The sequence below is a fragment of the Globicephala melas genome, chromosome 17, assembly GCF_963455315.2.
Source record: "Globicephala melas chromosome 17, mGloMel1.2, whole genome shotgun sequence".
NCBI lineage: Eukaryota > Metazoa > Chordata > Mammalia > Artiodactyla > Delphinidae > Globicephala > Globicephala melas.
In genome coordinates this window covers 47,286,800-47,310,141 of record NC_083330.1, presented here as the reverse complement: position 1 = coordinate 47,310,141, position 23,342 = coordinate 47,286,800, and the positions used below count along the sequence as shown (strand labels likewise).

The 23,342-nt window shown below is 39.3% G+C and overlaps 1 protein-coding gene and 1 long non-coding RNA gene across 62 annotated transcripts in view; one reads left to right on the top strand and one right to left on the bottom strand.

The window, feature by feature from the left end:
• LOC115856647 (uncharacterized) overlaps window positions 1–23,342 on the top strand; it is an 81,393-nt gene that overhangs the window by 51,540 nt on the left and 6,511 nt on the right. For 10 of the 12 annotated variants that reach the window (XR_009559624.1, XR_009559617.1, XR_009559625.1 and 7 more), the window contains 2 exons: window positions 18,958–19,017; window positions 20,440–20,598. This is a non-coding gene — a long non-coding RNA (uncharacterized lncRNA). Of the gene's footprint in view, window positions 1–18,957; window positions 19,018–19,697; window positions 19,827–20,439; window positions 20,599–23,342 lie in introns of all 12 variants that reach the window. The other 2 variants (XR_009559619.1, XR_009559623.1) reach the window with 1 other exon arrangement.
• Window positions 20,327–23,342, bottom strand: part of RIMS2 (regulating synaptic membrane exocytosis 2) — a 572,826-nt gene continuing 569,810 nt past the window's right edge. For all 50 annotated transcript variants that reach the window (XM_060287502.2, XM_060287509.2, XM_060287505.2 and 47 more), the window contains one exon: window positions 20,327–23,243. In XM_060287502.2, the coding sequence (XP_060143485.1) occupies window positions 23,025–23,243 (219 nt within the window). In that variant the 3' untranslated portion in view covers window positions 20,327–23,024. The remainder of the gene's footprint in view (window positions 23,244–23,342) is intronic.

The window sequence follows — 23,342 nt, the reverse complement described above, 5'->3', positions numbered from 1 at the left end:
ATTCTCCTACAGTCATGTTCTGGTTTTCCCTTTGTCAGCCTCCGCCACTTCCACTCCCTCCTAGACTCCTAGTACTTTTTTCAAGCTACAGTTCTTTACCTTTATCTGCTGAAATCCAAGAAAGAGCCTGTAGTGAAATGAAGACTTGCAGTTTTCCCCACCTGCTTATTTGCTTGCAATCTGTCTTCAGCAGCTACAATTTGAATCTGCCTCAAGTTATCAGTGGCATTAATCTTCATCCTACCAAAATATTTACATGGTTGATAACCCCTTTTTCTTTGATCCTCTTGTCTGATTGATCTTCCTCTGTCACTCCTAAGACATAGCCATGTCTTTCTATTCTATTAATTTCTCTCACTGCTCTTTTATGCATCAAATAAACAGGTTAAGTAAGGCTCTGAAAGTACTCATCTTTCGGGTCTCAACCTTTCAACTTCCTCTTCCATTTCTTGTTCCATTACCACATTGACTATTCACTGCTCAAGACATGTCATCTGGGCTTTTTTCCAAGGTTCCCTTGGAAATATCTTCCTTCAAGGCTCAGCTTAGATATTTTCCCTCCATGAACCCTGCTCTAGTTTCCTCCAAACTTGAACTACCTCTAACTCCGTTAACCAGGTCCATGCTCTATCACCAGCTCTTGACTGAATATTTGCGAAAGCTCTCTAGCTAGTATCCCTGCTTCTTGCCTGTCTTCTACTTGTTTCTCCATACTACCACTAGAACTGTCTCTCATACAATCTGAACCCCTCATCATGGCCTCTAAGATCTGGCTCCTGCTAATGTCTATTGGCCCAGGAACTGTGCTAAGAACTTTACTTGAATTAATCCATTTAATCCTATGAGCTACATACACTTTTAAATTTTTACATCTTTATTGGAGTATAATCGCTTTACAGTGTTGCTTTAGTTTCTGCTATATAACAAAGTGAATCAGCTATATGTATACATATATCCCCATATCCCTTCCCTCTTGAGCCTCCCTCCCCTCCCTATCCCACCCCTCTAGGTGGTCACAAAGCACGGAGCTGATCTCCCTGTGCTACGCGGCTGTGTCCCATTAGCTATCTATTTTACATTTGGTAGTGTATTTATGTCCATGCCACTCTCTCACTTCGTCCCAGCTTCCCCTTTCCCCACCGCGTGTCCTCAAGTCCATTCTCTAAGTCTGCGTATTTACTCCTGTCCTGCCCCTAGGTTCATCAGAACCTTTTTTTTTTTTTTTTAAGATTCCATATATATGTGTTAGCATGTAGTATTTGTTTTTCCCTTTCTGACTTACTTCGCTCTCTATGACAGACTCTAGATCCATCCACCTCACTACAAATAACTCAATTTTGTTTCTTTTTATGGCTATAATATTCCATTGTATATATGTGCTACATGTTCTTTATCCATTCATCTGTCGATGGGCACTTAGGTTGCTTCCATGTCCTGGCTATAGTAAATAGTGCGGCAGTGAACATTGTGGTACATGACTCTTTTTGAATTATGGTTTCCTTAGGGTATATGCCCAGTAGTGGGATTGCTGGGTCGTATGATAGTTCTATTTTTAGATTTTTAAGGAACCTCCATACTCTTCTCCATAGTGGTTGTATCAATTTACATTGCCACCAACAGTGCAAGAGGGTTCCCTTTTCTCCACAACCCCTCCAGCATTTACTGTTTGTAGATTTTTTTGATGAGGGCCATTCTGACTGGTGTGACGTGATACCTCATTGTGGTTTCGATTGGCCTTTCTCTAGTGATTAGTGATGTTGAGTATCCTTTCATGGGTTTGTTGGCCATCTGTATGTCTTCCTTGGTGAAATGCCTATTTAAATCTTCCACCCATTTTTGGATTGGGTTGTTTGTTTTTCTGATATTGAGCTGGATGAGCTGCTTGTATATATCTATTTTAACATCTTTATTGGAGTATAATTGCTTTACAATGGTGTGTTAATTTCTGATTTATAACAAAGTGAATCAGTTATACATATACATATATTTCCATATCTCTTCCCACTTGCGTCTCCCGCCCTCCCACCCTCCCTATCCCACCCCTCTAGGTGGTCACAAAGCACCGAGCTGATCTCCCTGTGCTATGGGGCTGCTTCCCACTAGCTATCTATTTTACGTTTGGTAGTGTATATATGTCCATGCCACTCTCTCACTTTGCCACAGCTTAGCTTTCCCCCGCCCCATATCCGCAAGTCCATTCTCTAATAGGTCCAAGTCTTTATTCCCGTCTTAGCCCTAGGTTCTTCATGACATTTTTTTCCCCTCGATTTCATATATATGTGTTAGCATACGGTATTTGTCTTTCTCTTTCTGACTTACTTCACTCTGTATGACAGACGCTATGTCCATCCACCTCACTACAAATAACTCAATGTCGTTTCTTTTTATGGCTGAGTAATATTCCATTGTCTATATGTACCACATCTTCTTTATCCATTCATCTGATGATGGACACTTAGGTTGTTTCCATGTCCTGGCTATTGTAAATAGAGCTGCAATGAATATTTTGGTACATGACTCTTTTTGAATTATGGTTTTCTCTGGGTATATGCCCAGTAGTGGGACTGCTGGGTCATATGGTAGTTCTATTTGTAGTTTTTAAGGAACCTCCATACTGTTCTCCATAGTGGCTGTACCAATTCACATTCCCACCAGCAGTGCAAGAGTGTTCCCTTTTCTCCACACCCTCTCCAGCATTTATTGTTTCTAGATTTTTTGAGGATGGCCATTCTGACTGATGTGAGATGATATCTCATTGTAGTTTACATTTGCATTTCTCTAATGATGATGTTGAGCATTCTTTCGTGTGTTTGTTGGCAATCTGTATATCTTCTTTGGAGAAATGTCTATTTAGGTCTTCTGCCCATTTTTGGATTGGGTTTTTTTTTTTGTTATTGAGCTGCATGAGCTGCTTGTAAATTTTGGAGATTAATCCTTTGTCAGTTGCTTCATTTGCAAATATTTTCTCCCATTCTGAGGGTTGTCTTTTCGTCTTGTTTAAGGTTTCCTTTGCTGTGCAAAAGCTTTGAAGTTTCATTAGGTCCCATTTGTTTATTTTTGTTTTTATTTCCATTTCTCTAGGAGGTGGGTCAAAAAGGATCTTGCTGTGATTTATGTCATAGAGTGTTCTGCCTATGTTTTTCTCTAAGAGTTTGATAGTTTCTGGCCTTAGATTTAGGTCTTTAATGCATTTTGATCTAATCTTTGTGTATGGTCTTCAGGAGTGTTCTAATCTCATACTTTTACATGCACCACTCCAGTTTTCCCAGCACCACTTACTGAAGAGGCTGTCCTTTCACCACTGTACATTCCTGCCTCCTTTATCAAAGATAAGGTGACCATATGTGCATGGGTGTATCTCTGGGCTTTCTCTACTGTTCCATTGATGTATATTCCGTTTTTCTGCCAGTACCATACTGTCTTGATTACTGTAGCTTCGTAGTATAGTCTGAAGTCAGGAAGCCTGATTCCTCCAGCTCTGTTTTTCATTCTCAAGATTGCTTTGGCTATTTGGGGTCTTTTGAGTTCCCATACAAATTGTGAATTTTTTTGTACTAGTTCTGTGAAAAATGCCAGTGGTAGTTTGATAGGGATTGCATTGAATCGGTAGATTGCTTTGGGTAGTAGAGTCATTTTCACAATGTTGATTCTTCCAAGCCAAGCACATGGTATATCTCTCCATCTATTTGTATCATCTTTAATTCCTTTTATCAGTGTCTTATAATTTTCTGCATACAGGTCTTTTGTCTCCTTAGGTAGGTTTATTCCTAGATATTTTATGCTTTTTGTTTCAGTGGTAAATGGGAGTGTTTTCTTGATTTCACTTTCAGATTTTTCATCATTAGTGTATAGGAATGCCAGAGATTTCTGTGCATTAATTTTGTATCCTGCTACTTTATCAAATTCATTGATTAGCTCTGGTAGTTTTCTGGTAGCATCTTTAGGATTCTCTCTGTATAGTATCATATCATCTGCAAACAGTGACAGCTTTTTCTTCCTTTCCGATTTGGATTACTTTTACTTAGTCTTCTTCTCTGATTGCTGTGTCTAAAACTTCCAAAACTATGTTGAATAAGAGTGGTGAGAGTGGGCAACCTAGTGGGCAACCTAGTCTTGTGCCTGATCTTAGTGGAAAAGCTTTCAGTTTTTCACCATTGAGGACGATGTTGGATGTGGGTTTGTCATATATGGCCTTTATTATGTTGAGGAGAGTTCCCTCTATGCCTACTTTTTGAAGCGTTTTTCTCATAAATGGGTGTTGAATTTTGTCGGTTGCTTTCTCTGCATCTATTGAGATAATCATATGGTTTTTCCCCTTCAGTGTGTTAATATGGTGTATCACATTGATTGATTTGCTTATATTGAAGAAATCTTGCATTCCTGGAATAAACCCCACTTGATCATGGTGTATGATCCTTTTAATGTGCTGTTGGATTCTGTTTGCTAGTATTTTGTTGAGCATTTTTGCATCTATGTTCATCAGTGATATTGGCCTGTAGTTTTCTTTCTTTGTGACATCCTTGTCTGGTTTTGGTGTCAGGGTGATGGTGGCCTCGTAGAATGAGTTTGGGAGCGTTCTTCCCTCTGCTATATTTTGGAAGAGTTTGAGAAGGATAGGCATTAGCCCTTCTCTAAATGTTTGAGAGAATTTGCCTGTGAAGCCATGTCGTCCTGGGCTTTTGTTTGTTGGAAGTTTTTTAATCACAGCTTCAATTTCAGTGTTTGTGATTGGTCTGTTCATATTTTCTATTTCTTCCTGATTCAGTCTTGGCAGGTTGTGCATTTCTAAGAATTTGTGCATTTCTTCCAGGTTGTCCATTTTATTGGCACAGAGTTGCTTGTAGTAATCTCTCATGATCCTTTGTATTTCTGCAGTGTCATTTGTTACTTCTCCTTTTTCGTTTCTAATTTTATTGATTTGAGTCTTCTCTCTATTTTTCTTGATGAGTCTGGCTAACGGTTTTTCAATTTTGTTTATCTTCTCAAAGAACCAGCTTTTAGTTTTATTGATCTTTGCTATCGTTTCCTTCATTTCTTTCTCATTTGTTTCTGAACTGATCTTTATGATTTCTTTCCTTCTGCTAACTTTGGCGTTTTTTTGTTCATCTTTCTCTAATTGCTTTAGGTGCAGGGTTAAGTTGTTTATTCGAGATGTTTCCTGTTTCTTAAGGTAGTATTGTACTGCTATAAACTTCCCTCTTAGAACTGCTTTTGCTGATCCCATAGGTTTTGGGTCGTCGTGTCTCCATTGTCATTTGTTTCTAGGTATTTTTTGATTTCCTCTCTTTGATTTCTTCAGTGATCGCTTCGTTATTAAGTAGTGTATAGTTTAGCCTCTATGTGTTTGAATTTTTTACCGATCTTTCCTGTAATTGATATCTAGTCTCATAGCGTTGTGGTCAGAAAAGATACTTGATACAATTTCAATTTTCTTAAATTTACCAAAGCTTGATTTGTGACCCAAGGTATGATCTATCCTGGAGAATGTTCCATGAGCACTTGAGATAAATGTTTATCCTGTTGTTTTTGGATGGAATGTCCTATAAATATCAATAAAGTCCATCTTGTTTAATGTATCATTTAAAGCCTGTGTTTCCTCATTTATTTTCATTTTGGATGATCTGTCCATTGGTGAAAGTGGGGTGTTAAAGTCCCCTAGTATGAAAGTGTTACTGTCTATTTCCCTTTTTATGCTTGTTAGTATTTGCCTTATGTATTGAGGTGCTCCTATGTTGGGTGCATAAATATTTACAATTGTTATGTCATCTTCTTGGATCAATCCCTTAATCCTACATAGTGTCCTTTTTTGTCTCTTGTAATAGTCATTATTTTAAAGCCTATTTTGTCTGTTATGAGAATAGCTACTCCAGCTTTCTTTTGGTTTTCATTTGCATGGAATATCTTTTTCCATCCCCTTACTTTCAGTCTGTATGTGTCCCTAGGTCTGAAGTGGGTCTCTTGTAGACAGCATATATATGGGTCTTGGTTTTTTTTTTTGTTTGTTGGCTTTTTACATCTTTATTGGAGTATAATTGCTTTACAATGGTTTTTCAGTTTCTGCTTTATAACAAAGTGAAGCAGTTATACATATACATATGTTCCCATATCTCTTCCCTCTTGTGTCTCCCTCCCTCCCACCCCCCCCCCATCCCACCCATCCAGGTGGTCACAAAGCACCGAGCTGATCTCCCTGTGCTACGGGGCTGCTTTCCACTAGCTATCTATTTTACGTTTGGTAGTGTATATATGTCCATGCCACTCTCTCACTTTTTCACAGCTTAGTTTTCCCACTTCCCATATCCTGAAGTGCATTCTCTAATAGGTCCGTGTCTTTATTCCCATCTTACCCCTGGGTTCTTCATGACATTTTTTCCCCCTAGATTTCATATATATGTGTTAGCATACGGTAGTTGTCGTTTTCTTTCTGACTTACTTCACTCTGTATGACAGACGCTAGGTCCATCCACCTCACTACAAAGAAGTCAATGTCATTTCTTTTTATGGCTGAGTAATATTCCATTGTATATATGTGCCACATCTTCTTTATCCATTCATCCGACGATGGACACTTAGGTTGTTTCCATGTCCTGGCTATTGTAAATAGAGCTGCAATGAATATTTTGGTACATGACTGTTTTTGAATTATGGTTTTCTCTGGGTATATGCCCAGTAGTGGGATTGCTGGTCATATGGTAGTTTTATCTGTAGTGTTTAAGGAACCTCCATACTGTTCTCCATAGTGGCTGTACCAATTCAGATTCCCACCAGCAGTGCAAGAGTGTTCCCTTTTCTCCACACCCTCTCCAGCATTTATTGTTTCTAGATTTTTTGAGGATGGCCATTCTGACCGGTGTGAGATGACATCTCATTGTAGTTTACATTTGTATTTCTCTAATGATTAATGATGTTGAGAATTCTTTCGTGTGTTTGTTGGCAATCTGTATATCTTCTTTGGAGAAATGTCTATTTAGGTCTTCTGCCCATTTTTGGATTGGATTGTTTGTTTTTTTGTTATTGAGCTGCTTGTAAATTTTGGGGATTAATCCTTTGTCAGTTGCTTCATTTGCAAATATTTTCTCCCATTCTGAGGGTTGTCTTTTGGTCTTGTTTATGGTTTCCTTTGCTGTGCAAAAGCTTTGAAGTTTCATTAGGTCCCATTTGTTTATTTTTGTTTTTCTTTCCATTTTTCTAGGAGGTGGGTCAAAAAGGATCTTGCTGTGATTTATGTCATAGAGTGTTCTGCCTATGTTTTCCTCTAAGAGTTTGATAGTTTCTGGCCTTAGATTTAGGTCTTTAATGCATTTTGATCTTATTTTTGTATGTGGTCTTAGGGAGAGTTCTTATCTCATGCTTTTATATGTACCGCTCCAGTTTTCCCAGCACCACTTACTGAAGAGGCTGTCCTTTCACCACTGTACATTCCTGCCTCCTTTATCACAGATAAGGTGAACGTATGTGCGTGGGTTTATCTATGGGCTTTCTCTCCTGTTCCAGTGATGTATATTCCTTTTTTGTGCCAGTACCATACTGTCTTGATTACTGTAGCTTTGTAGTATAGTCTGAAGTCAGGAAGCCTGATTCCTCCAGCTCTGTTTTTCATTCTCAAGATTGCTTTGGCTATTTTGGGTCTTTTGAGTTTCCATACAAATTGTGAATTTTTTTGTACTAGTTCTGTGAAAAATGCCAGTGGTAGTTTGATAGGGATCGCATTGAATCGGTAGATTGCTTTGGGTAGTGGAGTCATTTTCACAATGTTGTTTCTTCCAAGCCAAGCACATGGTATATCTCTCCATCTATTTGTATCATCTTTAATTCCTTTTATCAGTGTCTTATAATTTTCTGCATACAGGTCTTTTGTCTCCTTAGGTAGGTTTATTCCTAGATATTTCATGCTTTTTGTTGCAATGGGAAATGGGAGTGTTTTCTTGATTTCACTTTCAGATTTTTCATCATTAGTGTATAGGAATGCCAGAGATTTCTGTGCATTAAATTTGTATCCTGCTACTTTACCAAATTCATTGATTAGCTCTAGTAGTTTTCTGGTAGCATCTTTAGGATTCTCTCTGTGTAGTATCATGTCATCTGCAAACAGTGACAGCTTTTTCTTCCTTTCCGATTTGGATTCCTTTTATTTAGTCTTCTTCTCTGATTGTTGTGTCTAAAACTTCCAAAACTATGTTGAATAAGAGTGGTGAGAGTGGGCAACCTAGTCTTGTGCCTGATCTTAGTGGAAATGCTTTCAGTTTTTCACCATTGAGGATGATGTTGGCTGTGGTTTTGTCATATATGGCCTTTATTATGTTGAGGAGAGTTCCCTCTATGCCTACTTTCTGAAGCGTTTTTCCCATAAATGGGTGTTGAATTTTGTCGGTTGCTTTCTCTGCATCTATTGAGATGATCATATGGTTTTTCCCCTTCAATATGTTAATATGGTGTATCACGTTGATTGATTTGCTTATGTTGAAGAATCCTTGCATTCCAGGAATAAAGCCCACTTGATCATGGTGTATGATCCTTTTAATGTGCTGTTGGATTCTGTTTGCTAGTATTTTGTTGAGGATTTTTTCATCTATGTTCATCAGTGATTTTGGCGTGTAGTTTTCATTCTTTGTTACATCCTTGTCTGGTTTTGGTATCAGGGTGATGGTGGCCTCGTAGAATGAGTTTGGGAGTTTTCCTCCCTCTACTATATTTTGGAAGAGTTTGAGAAGGATAGGCGTTAGCGCTTCTCTAAATGTTTGATAGAATTCGCCTGTGAAGCCATGTGTTCCTGGGCTTTTGTTTGTTGGAAGATTTTTAATCACAGTTTCAATTTCAGTGCTTGTAATTAGTCTGTTTATATTTTCTGTTTCTTCCTGGTTCAGCCTTGGAAGGTTATACCTTTCTAAGAATTTGTCCATTTCTTCCAGGTTGTCCATTTTATTGGCATATAGTTGCTTGCAGTAATCTCTTAGGATGCTTTGTATTTCTGCAGTGTCTGTTGTAACTTCTCCTTTTCCCTTTCTAATCTTATTTATTTGAGTCCTCTCCCTCTTTTTCTTGATGAGTCTGGCTAATGGTTTATCAGTTTTTTTTATCTTCTCAAAGAACCAGCTTTTAGTTTTATTGATCTTTGTTATTGTTTTCTTTTTTCTATTTCAGTTATTTCTCCTCTGATCTTTATGATTTCTTCCCTTCTGCTAACTTTGGGTTTTGTTTGTTCTTCTTTCTCTAGTTCCTTTAGGTGTAAGGTTAGATTGTTTATTTTCGATTTTTCTTGTTTCTTGAGATAGGCCTGTATAGCTCTAAACTTCCCTCTTAGAACTGCTTTTGCTGCATCCCATAGGTTTTGGATCATCGTATTTTCATTGTCATTTTCTCTAGGTATTTTTAATTTCCTCTTTGATATCTTCAGTGATCTCTTGGTTATTTAGTAACGTATTGTTTAGTCTCTATGTGTTTGTGTGTTTTACGTTTTTCCCCTGTAATTCATTTTTAATCTCATAGTGTTGTTGTCATAAAAGATGCTTGATATGATTTCAGTTTTCTTAAATTTACTGAAGCTTGATTTGTGACCCAAAATATGATCTATCCTGGAGAATGTTCCATGCGCACTTGAGAAGAAAGTGTAATCTGTTGTTTTTGGATGGAATGTCCTATAAATATCAATTAAGTCTATCTGGTATTGTGTCATTTAAAGCTTCTATTTCCTAATTAATGTTCCTTTTGGATGATCTGTCTATTGGTGTAAGTGAGGTGTTAAAGTCCTCCACTATTACTGTGTTACTGTCAGTTTCCTCTTTTATAGCTGTTGGCAATTGCCTTATGTATTGAGGTGCTCCTATCTTGGGTGCATATATATTTATAATTGTTATATCTTCTTCTTGGATTGAGCCCTTGATCGTTATGTAGTGTCCTTCCTTGTCTCTTGTAACATTCTTTAAAAGTCTATTTTATCTGATATGAGTATAGCTACTCCAGCTTTCTTTTGATTTCCATTTGCATGGAATATCTTTTTCCATCCCCTCACTTTCAGTCTGTATGTGTCCCTAGGTCTGAAGTGGGTCTCTTGTAGACAGCATATATATGGGTCTTGTTTTTGTATCCATTCAGCAAGCCTGTGTCTTTTGGTTCGAGCATTTAATCCATTCACATTTAAGGTAATTATCGATATGTATGTTCCTATGACCATTTTCTTAATTGTTTTGGGTTTGGTTTTGTAGGTCCTTTTCTTTTCCTGTGTTTCACACTTAGAGAAGTTCCTTTAACATTTTTTGTAGAGCTGGTTTGGTGGTGCTGAGGTCTCTTAGGTTTTGCTTGTCTGTAAAGCTTTTGATTTCTCCATTGAATCTGAATGAGATCCTTGCCAGGTAGAGGCATCTTGGTTGTAGTTTCTTCCCTTTCATCACTTTAAGTATATCATGCCAATTCCTTCTGGCTTTTAGAGTTTCTGCTGAGAAATCAGCTGTTAACCTTATGGGAGGTCCCTTGTATGTTATTTGTCATTTTTCCCTTGCTGCTTTCAATAATTTTTCTTTGTCTTTAATTTTTGTCAATTTGATTACTATGTGTCTTGGTGTGTTTTTCCTTGGGTTTATCCTGTATGGGACTCACTGCGCTTCCTGGACTTTGGTGGATATTTCCTTTCACATGTTAGGGAAGTTTTCAACTTTAGTCTCTTCAAATATTTTCTCTGGTCCTTTCTCTCTGTCTTCTCCTTCTGGGACCCCTATAATGCAAATGTTGTTGCGTTTAATGTTGTCCCAGAAGTCTCTTAGGCTCTCTTCATTTCTTTTCATTCTTTTTTCTTTATTCTGTTTCACAGCAGTGAATTCCACCATTCTGTCTTCCAGCTCACTTATCCATTCTTCTGCCTCAGTTATTCTGCTATCGATTCCTTCTATTGTATTTTTCATTTCAGTTATTGTATTGTTCATCTCTGTTTGTTTGTTCTTTAATTCTTCTAGGTTTTTATTTAACATTTCTTGCATCTTTTCAGTCTTTGCCTCCATTGTTTTTCCGAGATCCTGGATCATCTTCACTATCATTATTCTGAATTCTTTTTCTGGAAGGTTGCCTATCTCCACTTCATTTAGTTGTTTTTCTGGGGTTTTATCTTGTTCCTTCATCTGGTATATAGCCCTCTGCCTTTTCATGTTGTCTGTGTTTCTGTGTATGTGGTTTTTGTTCCACAGTCTGCAGGATTGTAGTTCTTCTTGCTTCTGCTGTCTACCCTCTGGTGTGTGGGGCTATCTAAGAGGCTTGATGGGAGGGACTGGTGGTGGGTAGAGCTGACTGTTGCTCTTGTGGGCAGAGCTCAGTAAAACTTTAATCCACTTGACTGTTGATGGGTGGGGCTGGGTTCCCTCCCTGTTGGTTATTTGGCCTGAGGCAACCCAACACTGGAGCCTACCTGGGCTCTTTTGTGGGGCTAATGAGAGACTCTTGGAGGGCTCACGTCAAGGAGTACGTCCCAGAACTTCTGCTGCCAGTGTCCTTTTCCACATGGTGAAACAGAGCCACCCCCCACCTCTGCAGGAGACCCTCCAACACTACTAGCAGGTTGGTCTGGTTCAGTCTTTTTCAGGGTCACTGCTCCTTCCCCTGGGTCCAGATGCGCACACTACTTTGTGTGTGCCCTCCAAGAGTGGAATCTCTGTTTCCCCCACTCCTGTCGAAGTCCTGCAGTCAATTCCCACTAGGCTTCAAAGTTTGATTCTCTAGGAATTCCTCCTCCCATTGCCAGACCGCCAGGTTGGGAAGCCTGACTTGGGGCTCAGAACGTTCACTCCAGTGTGTAGACTTCTGTGGTATAAGTGTTCACCAGTCTGTGGGTCACCCACCCACCAGTTATGGGCTTTGATTTTTACTGTGATTGCACCCCTCGTACCATCTCATTGTGGCTTGTCCTTTGTCTTTGGATGTGGGGTATCTTTTTTGGTGAGTTCCAGTGTCTTCCTTTCGATGATTGTCCATCAGCTAGTTGTGACTATGGTGTTCTCGCAAGAGGGCATGAGAGCACATCCTTCTATTCCGCCATCTTGGTTCCTCCTCCCCAGCTCTTGGTTTTATTGATTTTTTTTCTATTTTTTTTAAAAATCTCTATTTTATTTATTTCTTTCCTTCAGCTGTCTTTAGGTTTTGTTTGTTTGCTCTTCTTTTTGTAATTCTATTAGGTGGTAGGTTAAGATATTTATTTGAGATTTTTCTTGTTTTTTGAGGAAGGCCTGTATCACTATGCACTTCCCTCTAAGAACTGCTTTTGCTGCATCCCATAAATTTTATATGGTTGCGTTTTCATTGTCATTTGCCTCAAGATATTTTAAAATTTCTTCTTTGATTTCATCGTTGATCTATTTGATTTTTAGTAGCATGTTGTTTAGTCTCCATGTGAGTGGGGTTTTTTTCTCATTTCTTTTTCAGTGGTTGATTTCTTGTTTAATACCATTGTGATTAGAAAAGATGCTTGAAATAATTTCTACACTCTTAATTTTTTTGAGGCTTGTTTTGTGGCCTAGTATGTGGTCGATCCTAGAGAATGTTCCATGTGTACTTGAAAAGAATGTGTATTCTGTTTTTTTTGGATGTACTGTCCTGAAAATATAAAGTCTAACTGTTCTATTGTATCATTTAGGATCTCTGTTGCCTTACTGATTTTTTGCCTCAAAGATCTGTCCATTGATGTGAGTGGGGTGTTAAAGTCTCCTACTGTTATTGTCTTCCCATCAGTTTCTCCGTTTATGTCTGTTAGTATTTGTTTTATGTATTTCAGTGCTCCTATATTAAGTGCATATATGTTGACGAGTGTAAAATTCTCTTCTTGTATTGATCCTTTTAGCATTATATAGTGTCCTTCTTTATCTTTCTTTATGCCCTTTGTTTTAAAGTCTATTTTGTCTGATGTGAGTATTGCAACCCCTGCTTTCTCCTCATTTCTGTTTGCATGAAATATCTTTTTCCATCCCGTCACTTTCAATTGATGCGTGTCCTTTGCCCCAAAGTGGGTCTCTTGGAGCAGCATATTGTCGGCTCTTGTTTTTTTAACCAATCTGTCACTGTGTGTCTTTGGATTGGAGCATTTAGTCTATTAACATTTAGGGTAATTATTGATAGATATGTATTTATTGCCATTTTAAACCTTGTTTACCCATTGATTTTGTATTTCTTCTTTTTTCCTTTTGTGGTTTGATGATTTTCTTTTGTATTATGCCTATGTTCTCTTCTTTTTGTTTTTTTGGAATCTATTATATGTTTTTGATTTATGGTTGCCTTGTTTTCTCAAGTATATTAACCCCTTTCTGTATCTACTTGCTTTAGACTGATAGTCATATAGCCTCAAACACATTATAGAAAAAAAAATTCTACAATTTTTTTTTTTTTTTTACTCTTCTTCCCCACATTTTGTGACTTTGTTCCCTTTATATCTTCATGTTCATCCTTTTGCTGCTCATTGTGGTTATCATCTCACAGATTTTTAAAAAAATCTCTCTACTGGCTTATTTAAGTAATTTACTTTCCAATTGTGATTTTCTGTTTCCTATAGATTCTTACTTCTTTCCTTTTTAGAGAAGACCTTTAATATTTCCTTTAGGATATGTTTTTTATTGCTGTATTCTTTTAATTTTTGCTTGTCTGAGAAATTCTTTCTGTCTCCTTCTAAATGAAGATCTTGCTGGGTAGAATATTCTAGGTTGCAGATTTTTCCCTCAGGACTTTGAATATGTCTTGCTACTCCCTTCAGGCCTGCAACATTTCTATAGAGAGATCAGCTGATTGCCTTATAGGGGTTCCCTTGTAATTAACTCTTTGTTTTTCTCTTGCTGCCTTTAGAATCCTCTCTTTAATATTTGCCAACTTAATTATACTATGTCTTGGTGTAGGTAAAGGAACCCTCTGTGCTTCCTGTACCTGGATATCTGTTTCCTTCTTTAGGTTTGGGATGTTTTAGCCATAATTTCTTCAAATACATTTTCAATCCCCTTTTGTCTTCTCCTTCTGGGATTCCTATTATGCATAGATTGGCATGCTTTGTATTATCCCATAGGTCTCCTGTGTTCTTTCATTTTTTTTTTTTTCATTTGGGTATCTGTCTGCTGTTCTAATTGGGTGATTTTCATTATTCTGTCTTCCAGATCATTTATTCGTTCTGCATTATTCATCATGCTATTCATTGCCTTTAGGTCAGCTTTTGTCTCTGCGAATGAATTTTCTAATTTTTCTTGGCTCCTCTATATTGTTTCTAGTTTGTTTGTTTGTTTTTACAGTAATCTGCATTTCTGTCAATAGCCTTTCTTAATTCCTTCAGTATTTTCATTACCTCCTTTGTGAACTCGGTGTCTATTAGACTGAAGAGGTTTGTTTCACTGTTTGTTCCTTCAGGGAAATTCTCTTGATCTTTCAATTGAGAGTGGTTCCTCTGCTTCTTCATTTTTTCCCCTTATATTTCTCCTACTCTGTGAGTTTAGGAGAAATAATTAACTACTGTTGTCTTGGAGGGTTATTTTTATGTGGGAGCATCCCTGTGTAGCCTGCATGAGTTTAATATTTTTTGGTGCGAGGGCTGTTTTTAGTATGGATGCCTGCTGCCCCTTTCCTCAGTGTATGCTGGCCATTATCCCCTTAATAGGAGGTGTGACTGGTATTTTGGTGACCAGAACCTGCACTGGATATTGAGTGGGGCCTCCTCTTTGCTCTGTGGTTGTCACTGCCCTGTCACTGTCACTGCCCTGTCAGGGGCAGGGTCTGCTCCCTAGTTGTTGGAGTAGAAGCCCCCAATCCATTTCTGAGCCGTGTTTCTGAGCTTCAGTATGAGATAGGCAGGACTGGAGTGTACCCACTGGAAAGGAGCCCCTGGGTATTCCTCCGCTGGAGCTGTTGACCAGTGAGTGTGCGCTGTTGTGTCACCATCTTATCTGTTGTGCAGGCTCACCAAGTACATTGTTGTTTGCACTGCCCTTGGCCCCACCCTCAACCTTGGGAATGCCAGCACTCGGCCCTAGCGTCCCTCAGGCGTCGTTTTCACAAGGCCACCAGCACAGATCCACTGAAGTCAGGCTTTAGGACCACAGCAGTTGTGCGCCTGGACCCAATGTGGAAGGCTATGGAGGCAGCCCAGACCCTGGCCAAGCCCCCATGTGCACGTGCCCGCACAGTCCAGCCCACGGCTGCTAAGGCCAGACCTGTCCCAGTGGCAGAAGCACCCGTTGTGCGTTTGGATGTCCCACAGGCGCTGAATTTACAAAGCTGGTGGCACAGGTGTAAAACTGTGGCTCACGCAGTTGCTGGGAGAGATTTCAGCCCTGTTTCCTAAGTCACGTGACCCCTGGCACTCAGCTGTGGGTGCTGCTTTTAAAGTGTTCAACAGGGAGAAACAAGAAAGATGATGCAAAACGAAATGCCATGTTTTGGCTGTGGCACTGGATTCCAGGAAAGCGAGTAACCCGAAGGGAGGTAAGCCACGACAGTAAGGAGCAATGTACTTACTGTAAGGAGGAAGAACATTGGAAAACAGATTGCCCTAGGCTGAATCATGAGAAGAAACACAGTAAGACGAGAGCCTCTCACATGGTAGAAAGAGAGGAACACTCTGATGAATGGAGAGGCCTGGGGCTCCCTTGGACTTGGTGCCTAATTCCCCACACCCGGAGCCCTGGGTAGAATTGCCAGTGGGGAATGAGCTGCAAGTTTGCTGGGATGAAGGAGAAGACTGATCATTATTCTGGGAAAAAGCTGGAAGATGGCCCCAAATTCTTGTGATGTTGATATGGTTCCTGGCAAGTCCACTGTGTTGAGACCTTCTCTGACTACCCTGCTGTGGACCACTTTGCTGGTGGTGACATGAGACAGACGGTTGCTATAGGTGTTATCAAAGCAGTGGACAAGAAGGCAGTTGGAGCTGGCAAGGTCACCAAGTCTGCCCAGAAAGCTCAGAAGGTTAAATGAATATTATATCCGCCACCCCAGTCTTAATCAGTGGTCAAAGATGGTCTCAGAACAGTTGGTCTCAACTGGCCATTTAAGTTTCATAGTAAAAGACTAGTTAATAACAACAATTCATCGTAAAACCTTCAGAAAAAGGAGAATTTTTTGTGGACCATTTGTTTTGTGTGTGGCAGTTTTAAGTTATTAGTTTTTAAAATCAGTATCTTTTAATTGGTTAAGGCCCTCCTTAAGGAAATTATCCCCTGATTTGTATTAAGGCATTGGAATTACATTCATCCTGGAGACCACAATAGGAAAAACTGAGAAAATGGATACTAATTTAACTTGAGATAAGGCCTTGCCAGTTGCCCTGCTATGAATCAGTGGCTCCCAGTAGCAGGCTTAAATTAAGTCCCTTTGAAACACTGAATGGTAGGCCATTCCAGGTGTCTGCCCAGGTGATAGAATGTATAGATGCTTTAAAAGACCTAGCAGTTGCCAATGATGTTGAAACTTTGGGCACTATACTAATCTCTGTTCATGAGTTTGCCTCCAACAGGTCTGCCTATCTAACTGAAGTAGATGGGAATTTCATTGTAGCTGGAGAAGGGTCAACCAAGTTGTTTATTTTTGTCTAAATAAATAGCACAGGAATTTAGTATATGTACTAAGAACTGGAACCAAAACACCCAAGTTCAATTACAAATTAGACAACAAAGTGCTAACGGGCTTCATCAGGTTCAGATAGTTGTAGATATATAAAAGGACAGACTAAATATTCTAAGGAATGTTTGTCACCTCCGGAAGTAGCCAGAGTGGTCCTCGTCCTTTTCGCACAAGTTGGTGGAGTGGACATTGGCAGTCAGGAATTGTAATAGGAAAGAACCTTTGTATTCTATTACAAGTTAATCACTATAAGTATGTTGCCTATAAGCTTAGGTTATACATAGTGGCCCATCTCTGGGAACCCTGTCTCCCAGGTAATGAGCATTAAGCTAAAATAAACCTTTGTTTAGCTCACAGGAAACATCCTGACCAGGCCCACCTGTGAATGACTGCAGGCAGGAAGAAATTAACACATCCCCTATGGAGGTGGACCAGAACCAGGAAATGTTTGACTTTACTCCCTCCTCTTTTAGTGTAAAAGAAGCCTGAGTTCTAACTCAGGCACGATGGTTCTTTGGGGCACAAGTTCACCATCTTCTTGGTCTGCCAGCTTTTCGCTATTCCTTGCCCCAACAACTCATCTCTTGATTTCTTGGCCTGTTGTGTGGTGAGCAGTATGAGCTTGGACTTGGAAACACTGAGCCCAGGAAGTGCAAAATTCCAGAAGGGAGATTTAGGTTAGGTGCTAGAAAGGAGAGTCTGCTAGAGACCATGGAACGAGCTATATTCCCGAATTTATCTCTCCAGCCACTTGCAAGCAGAGGTTTGATGGCCACCTTTTAGGGTTTCTCTTAACGCTATGAGATTGTCCTAGGTAACCTCAAAGGCTCCTTCAAGGTTCTATGATTCCATCAGCCTTGTCCTTGGCCAAATGTATTAATTAGGACTTGTGACTTCATATAGCAGGCACCCAACTAACCAGAGCTTGAATGTATGGGCTCTCTTGGAAGAGCAAAGATGCAGCCGATCCTCAGTCGTAACGGAACCAGGAATGTGAAACCTGCAGGACTCTCTTCAATTCATGCCTCCACTTTGGCTTTGCTGACTTTCTTCTCTTTCTTAATCCAATTTCCATCATATATCAGAAAACATAGCCACTGACAGCTCCTGGCCTTTTTATTTTTCCCCCATCTAATAGTTTCTGTCACTGGAGATGAACTGCCTCTTTGGTATCAAGGCAAAAAATAACACATCTTCACAGGCCAGGGTACAGACTGACCCATTTTAGGAGTCTGCACCCCCTATACCACCATCAGTTGAAGCCAGAAGAATGGGACTAGTTAGAAAATGGCAGGTCTCTTGGGAACACTATGGATAGATAGATCAGAAAAGGAAGCATACTAAACAAAATAGTCCCCTACCTCAAAGCAAAATGGCAGGAAGCTGGTGCTCGGGCATTAAGAACACCACAGGTTTAAAGTCTTTCTAACTGCACCGTATACAAACTATGAACATAAATTTTAGGACTCGGGAATCTTCCAAGTTGATAACCACAATCTTTCCGAGAATATCTGAAAGGGATATTCACTGTTAGTCTGTGTATTCAGCAACTGTAATGTGCTTAGTGCTGAGCTAGGTGCTATGCTGGGTACAGAGCTATAGACCATGGTTCCTATGTTCAAAGATCTAACAATTGAATGGGATTAGGACTGAGGAGCATTCTGAGAACCATCTTAAATATAATAGAGGATTATCCCTCACCAATGACTATTTATGAATAGTCCTCGCATCAAGTTTAAGTTAAAACTATCTTCTCAAGGAAAACCTCAATGGTTCAGAAATAGCTTAGGCTACAGAAATCTGTATTGTTTATTCACTTGTTCACTCATAAACACTTCGTATGAACTCATCTTTGCTTTAGACACACTACTAAGTGGTAGAGTTACAGTTCCCTACCCTCAAATTTCTCAGCTGCTGTTCTCTCCGCCTGGAATATTCTTCACCTAACTCCCATCTCCCATTGCCACCATCACCTTGTATTTAACTCCTGTTCATTTTTATAGATATTAGCCTTCCTCGACTCTCTTGACTGGGTTAAAACACTGCTGTATATTCCCATAGCTTTTATCCCCTTTGGAAAGTTATCTTACTTGTAATTTTTTACCCAATGTGTGTCTTCCTTAGTAGAATGGAAGTCCCATGGGGATAGGGCCATGCTTTTTCTGTTCACTACAATGCCTGAAATAGTGTCTCAAAATAGCAAGGACTAAATATTCATTAATTTGGCGATATTTACGGAACATCTATGTGTCCAGCATTGTTCTTATCACTGAGGATACAAAAGAGGGGGGAAAACCCATATATGGTTCCTTCCTTGAAGGAGATTATAAGTTAGTCAAAGTGTTGATTTAATGATGGAAGAATGTTTAACGCAAACTCCTTATTTCCCAGGTGAAGAAATGATTGCCAGAGAGACTAAGTGACTTAAGTCATATGAAGAATTTGAGTGCCGTAAGTTGTTTTTTTTGTTTTTTATTCCCTTTTACACACTGCTTCTCAATACACATTTCACAAACCAAAGGTGGATGTATGAACTTCTGTTCATTCAGTCCATGGATGCTAGAGGATATTGAGGCATCATGAGCTGTGTGAGTGGAGACAAACATGCAGAGAATGTGATTTTTATGCCAAGAATGTTAAAGGTTAAGTCAGTACAGACAGCTTTCGTGATTTCTTGGCCAGTTCGCCCACAGCCCCCATGATAGTGACCATCATGTCCTTCATCTTTGCTTGTGGACCCTGGGTGTCTGGAGTTCCTGGGAAGGTGAAGGTGTTGGCGTCGATGCAGCCATGTGGTTAGGGTTTAGTCAGGAACTGCTACAGGAGAGCTCAGTCCTGAGCCAGGAATTGCAGGAAGGGACTAACGTGGATCACTTCTGAGAAAGTGGAAGGGCTTTTCAGGAGAGGGCATATAAAAAAGGCAAGGAGATTTTTAGGAGTGTATGAACAGCAAATAGCTTGCTAGAGCAGAGAGTATATATTAAATCGTGAAAATATGGGATAGATATGGGGGACTGGGCTGGAATCGAGTCCTTGGAAATGAAAGAAAGGGCTGGTTCAAGGAATGGAGAGAGAACTAGGTTTGGATTTCAGTTGGATTTCTAATTAATCAAACTCGCTCTTAAATTTAGAGCCGGGGAGGACTTCCACTGGAACTCTGCTGGGGTTCCTTCTCGCAGTTTGAGGAACCACCCTAGAAGGGTATGGAGAGACCGTCTCCTCCACTCATACTCACGCGACAGAAGCCAGTCTCTGGACAGGTTGTTATATATCAGTTGCTCCATGTCAGGTTACCACGTGTGTGTCCCCAACTGAAAATGCACCCCACCCCAGTCCCCCACAAAGTTGAACTGACACATCAGTGGAAACACATAGCATAGTGCCAACTGTCACCCTCGCCATCTCCAAACAGGGAATGGCAGAGCCTGTGCGTGATTCTCTTTGACTGCTGTCAGTGGAGGCCACGCTGACTCAGAAATCTCACTCGTTTAAATCTGAGTTGCTGAGTCATTTCGTCAGAAAGCACCTCAATTCTGCAATAATCTTTTTAAAAAGCAACCAATTTTAATGATGTGAGCCGAAATCCTTTGGCATTTAAAGTGCTCTACTGAGGGCTCTCTGCTGAGACTAGTGGTTTGCTTCTGTTATGGAGAGGCGGAAAAGATGATTTCATTGTCTTTAAATCACGTGCGGGCTCAGGGAATGAGCTGTAGCAGGCTTGGGAATGTGTGGGAAGAAGTCAGAAGGCCATGCATACAACTTCTGCAAAGAAAATGTTTTATTTAAAGTGTTAAATACCATCACGAGAATGAATTTGAGTTTTACATTAGTTGGTGTTCATTACAGGACTAATCTGCCCTTTTTTTTTTCCAGCTGGAATTCCCTTTACTTTTAAAACGTACTATGTACAGGGCAGCAATGGTCACTGGAATAGTGCTATTTACATGACTAAACCACAAGTCGAGGTGCAGACATGTGAAAATTAAAAAAAAAAAATACACCAACATTAAAATAAATACTGCATAATGACAGGTATGTACAAATATTCCATACAGTCATGTCCTTCTTATTAAAATTAGAAATAATTTATATAGGAATATGCACAGAATATGCACAAAAGATTACGTGACTGCGTCTTAGTATCAGGAAAATGGTAAACGTTTATTCTAAGGGAGAGTATAGACACTATAGGTCTAGTAAGTCAATTGTTGCTGGTACACAAGTGTCTAAATTATTTCCGTAAAGCTTTATTCGTTCTTTTCAACTTTACCTGGGTCCATCGTAGGTCTCAGAATGTCAAGACACAGTCTCGGTGTATTTCGTATTGCACCACATAAAGAGAAGGCATTTTTAGTGATACTCATTTTTAACTTTTGCACCGTATCAAGCATGATAGTTTTGAATGGTCAACACTGAACTTAAAAAGGAACACAAGAGAGCAATTTTTGTGCGTGGCCTTAAACAAATGGTATGTACGTGGATTTCAAAAGTTGTTGCAAGAAGTTAAAATCCATCTATAAGAATGTGTTATCAAAGTGCACAGAAAGAAACAAAGAAATATGGGTGGTTTATTACATTACTCGGTGACTTTTCTCCTAAGTCGGGGAACTTAAGAGAAATTTGACCTTGCAGCACCACCCAATGGTAATAACTGTCTGTAAAACCAAAGGCAGGGGTTTGATTTTGGGGATTCGGGTGTAGACTTTTGGTGATGGCATCGAAGAACTGCAAATAGGCAGACTGACTTTCTTTGAGTCACCTAAAAATTGGAGCTTTAAAATTATCTGTTGCAAATTTATGTTTGCTATATTTCTTTAGAAATATAATTTGTGAAAAATTGAATTTTACTACGGATAAATGAATTAATAAACAGTCTTGTGTTTCAGGGCTTCAAATTGTTAGCGTTTCTATTCACATAGTAAATGGATATTGGCTAAAGGAATTGCTTCATGCTTTAATTAATTAGAAAACAAAACACAAAACCTAAGACCTTCTAAAAGTAATACTTTAACCCCTGTATGAATAATGCTGGTGCTAAAAACAAATTTATTAGACATTACAATGGCCACATGATTTTAGGATTTTCCTGTAAACTGAACTTTGAAGATGAAAATAAAATTACCATGCACTGTACAGTAAATTGCAAAAGTTCAAATATCTTCTTTATCAAATACATGCTGACTTGCTCTAATGTACTCCCAAGTCATGTTGCAAAATCCTTTTCAACATGCTTGAAATAAAGAAAGCTCTTAGTTTTTTCCCCGCCTTGAGAAACTCAGAGATTCAGAAGCATCTACAGCTCTGAATCAAACATGGGGTATAAGAGAGTATCAGGTCAAAAACTTGTAATTTTTTAGCATAATGTTCACTCTGGTAGGGAGAAAGAAAATAAAAGCTTAAAAGAGAGAGAAGAAGAAAAGTGAGACAGAGGAGAGAAGAAGAAAAGTGAGACAGAGGAAGAAAGATGTGAACAATTTGCACATATTGAACTTCAATACTGGTATATTTAACATGGAAATAAATTGAATATGTTATACTTATTTGTCACATGAATTTTAAGTATTTTCTAGAAAGTATTTTCTTCTGTAATGTCTGCCAAAACACAGACTATGATTACTTTAAAGAATAAACATGGTGTGTCTTTGTATCACCCTGTTGCATTCTCTCCCTTTTTTAAAACCATGCACTAGTGAAATTTATTTTTAAAAATAATATAAATTGTTGAAAATGGCTGATTTTTATTTTTATTTTTTGCAAGTTGCAGCCCCAAGAAAATAATTTAAGTATTCAGCTAATCTGTGTCCATGCAAAAAAAAGTTTAATTTCATTCAGTACAGTGGAGCCACAGAATTTTGTTTTTCAGAGTCCAACTCATCTTGGCATTAGTGGGTACCATGCCTGCTGGAGCTCTGAAGTCTGCCACTGTTCACGCTGTCAGTCACACGACTGGCTGCTCCCGTCCAGAGGAGCGCTGACGTTTTCGTCCTGGACCAAGTCTTTGGTCTCTTGCTTTTCACCTGATGCTTCCTAGGACTTCATGCCTTGACTTGTAACATGGCTTAATGGCTGGATAGCTCCATTTCTGTGGCATCACAGGACTTTGGGGTCAGAGAAATGAAGAAAAAGGAATGATAAAAATATAAAGGTGCCATTGAAAAGGGCTTTTGTTGCATGAAACTGACTCTTTGAGATTAATCCATGGCTTCAGATTGGACCAAAACGTGAGTGTTATTGAACTCCAAACCTGATAGTTCGTCATAGCTCCGCTCTTTCACCTGAGGGCCTTCTTTAGGGCACAATGTGTGCAACTTCCTCTGAGAACACAGGATCGCTTTGTATCCCTAGAAACAGGCTCAGAAGACACAACATTAAGCATGCAGTGTTACCAGGGTTTGCGACCTGTGGGGTTTTTTTCTTTTTTTGTAACGCTGGTTGCTATGACAACAGTTTTACAGCTGCTATGAACGAGAGTAAGAAGGTCCAGTTGAACTTTCCAGAGATGATTGGGAAGCTCTTCTTGTCAGAGGGGCCAAGGTTGGATCTACTAGGGAGGAAGTGGGGAAAAGTTTGAACCAGCCAATCACCATATTGGACAGCTCCAGTTCATCTAAAAGTATCTGGGCCACTCCCATAAAGGATTTGTGATCCATGCGGCCATAGTCTCCCCAGACTATGATCTGTTGACAAAATTAAAAGAGCAATGTCAGTATAATCATGTATGTAAAAGCTTGTCAACTAAAATACATTCAGTTAGTGTGCTGACATCAAACATCAAG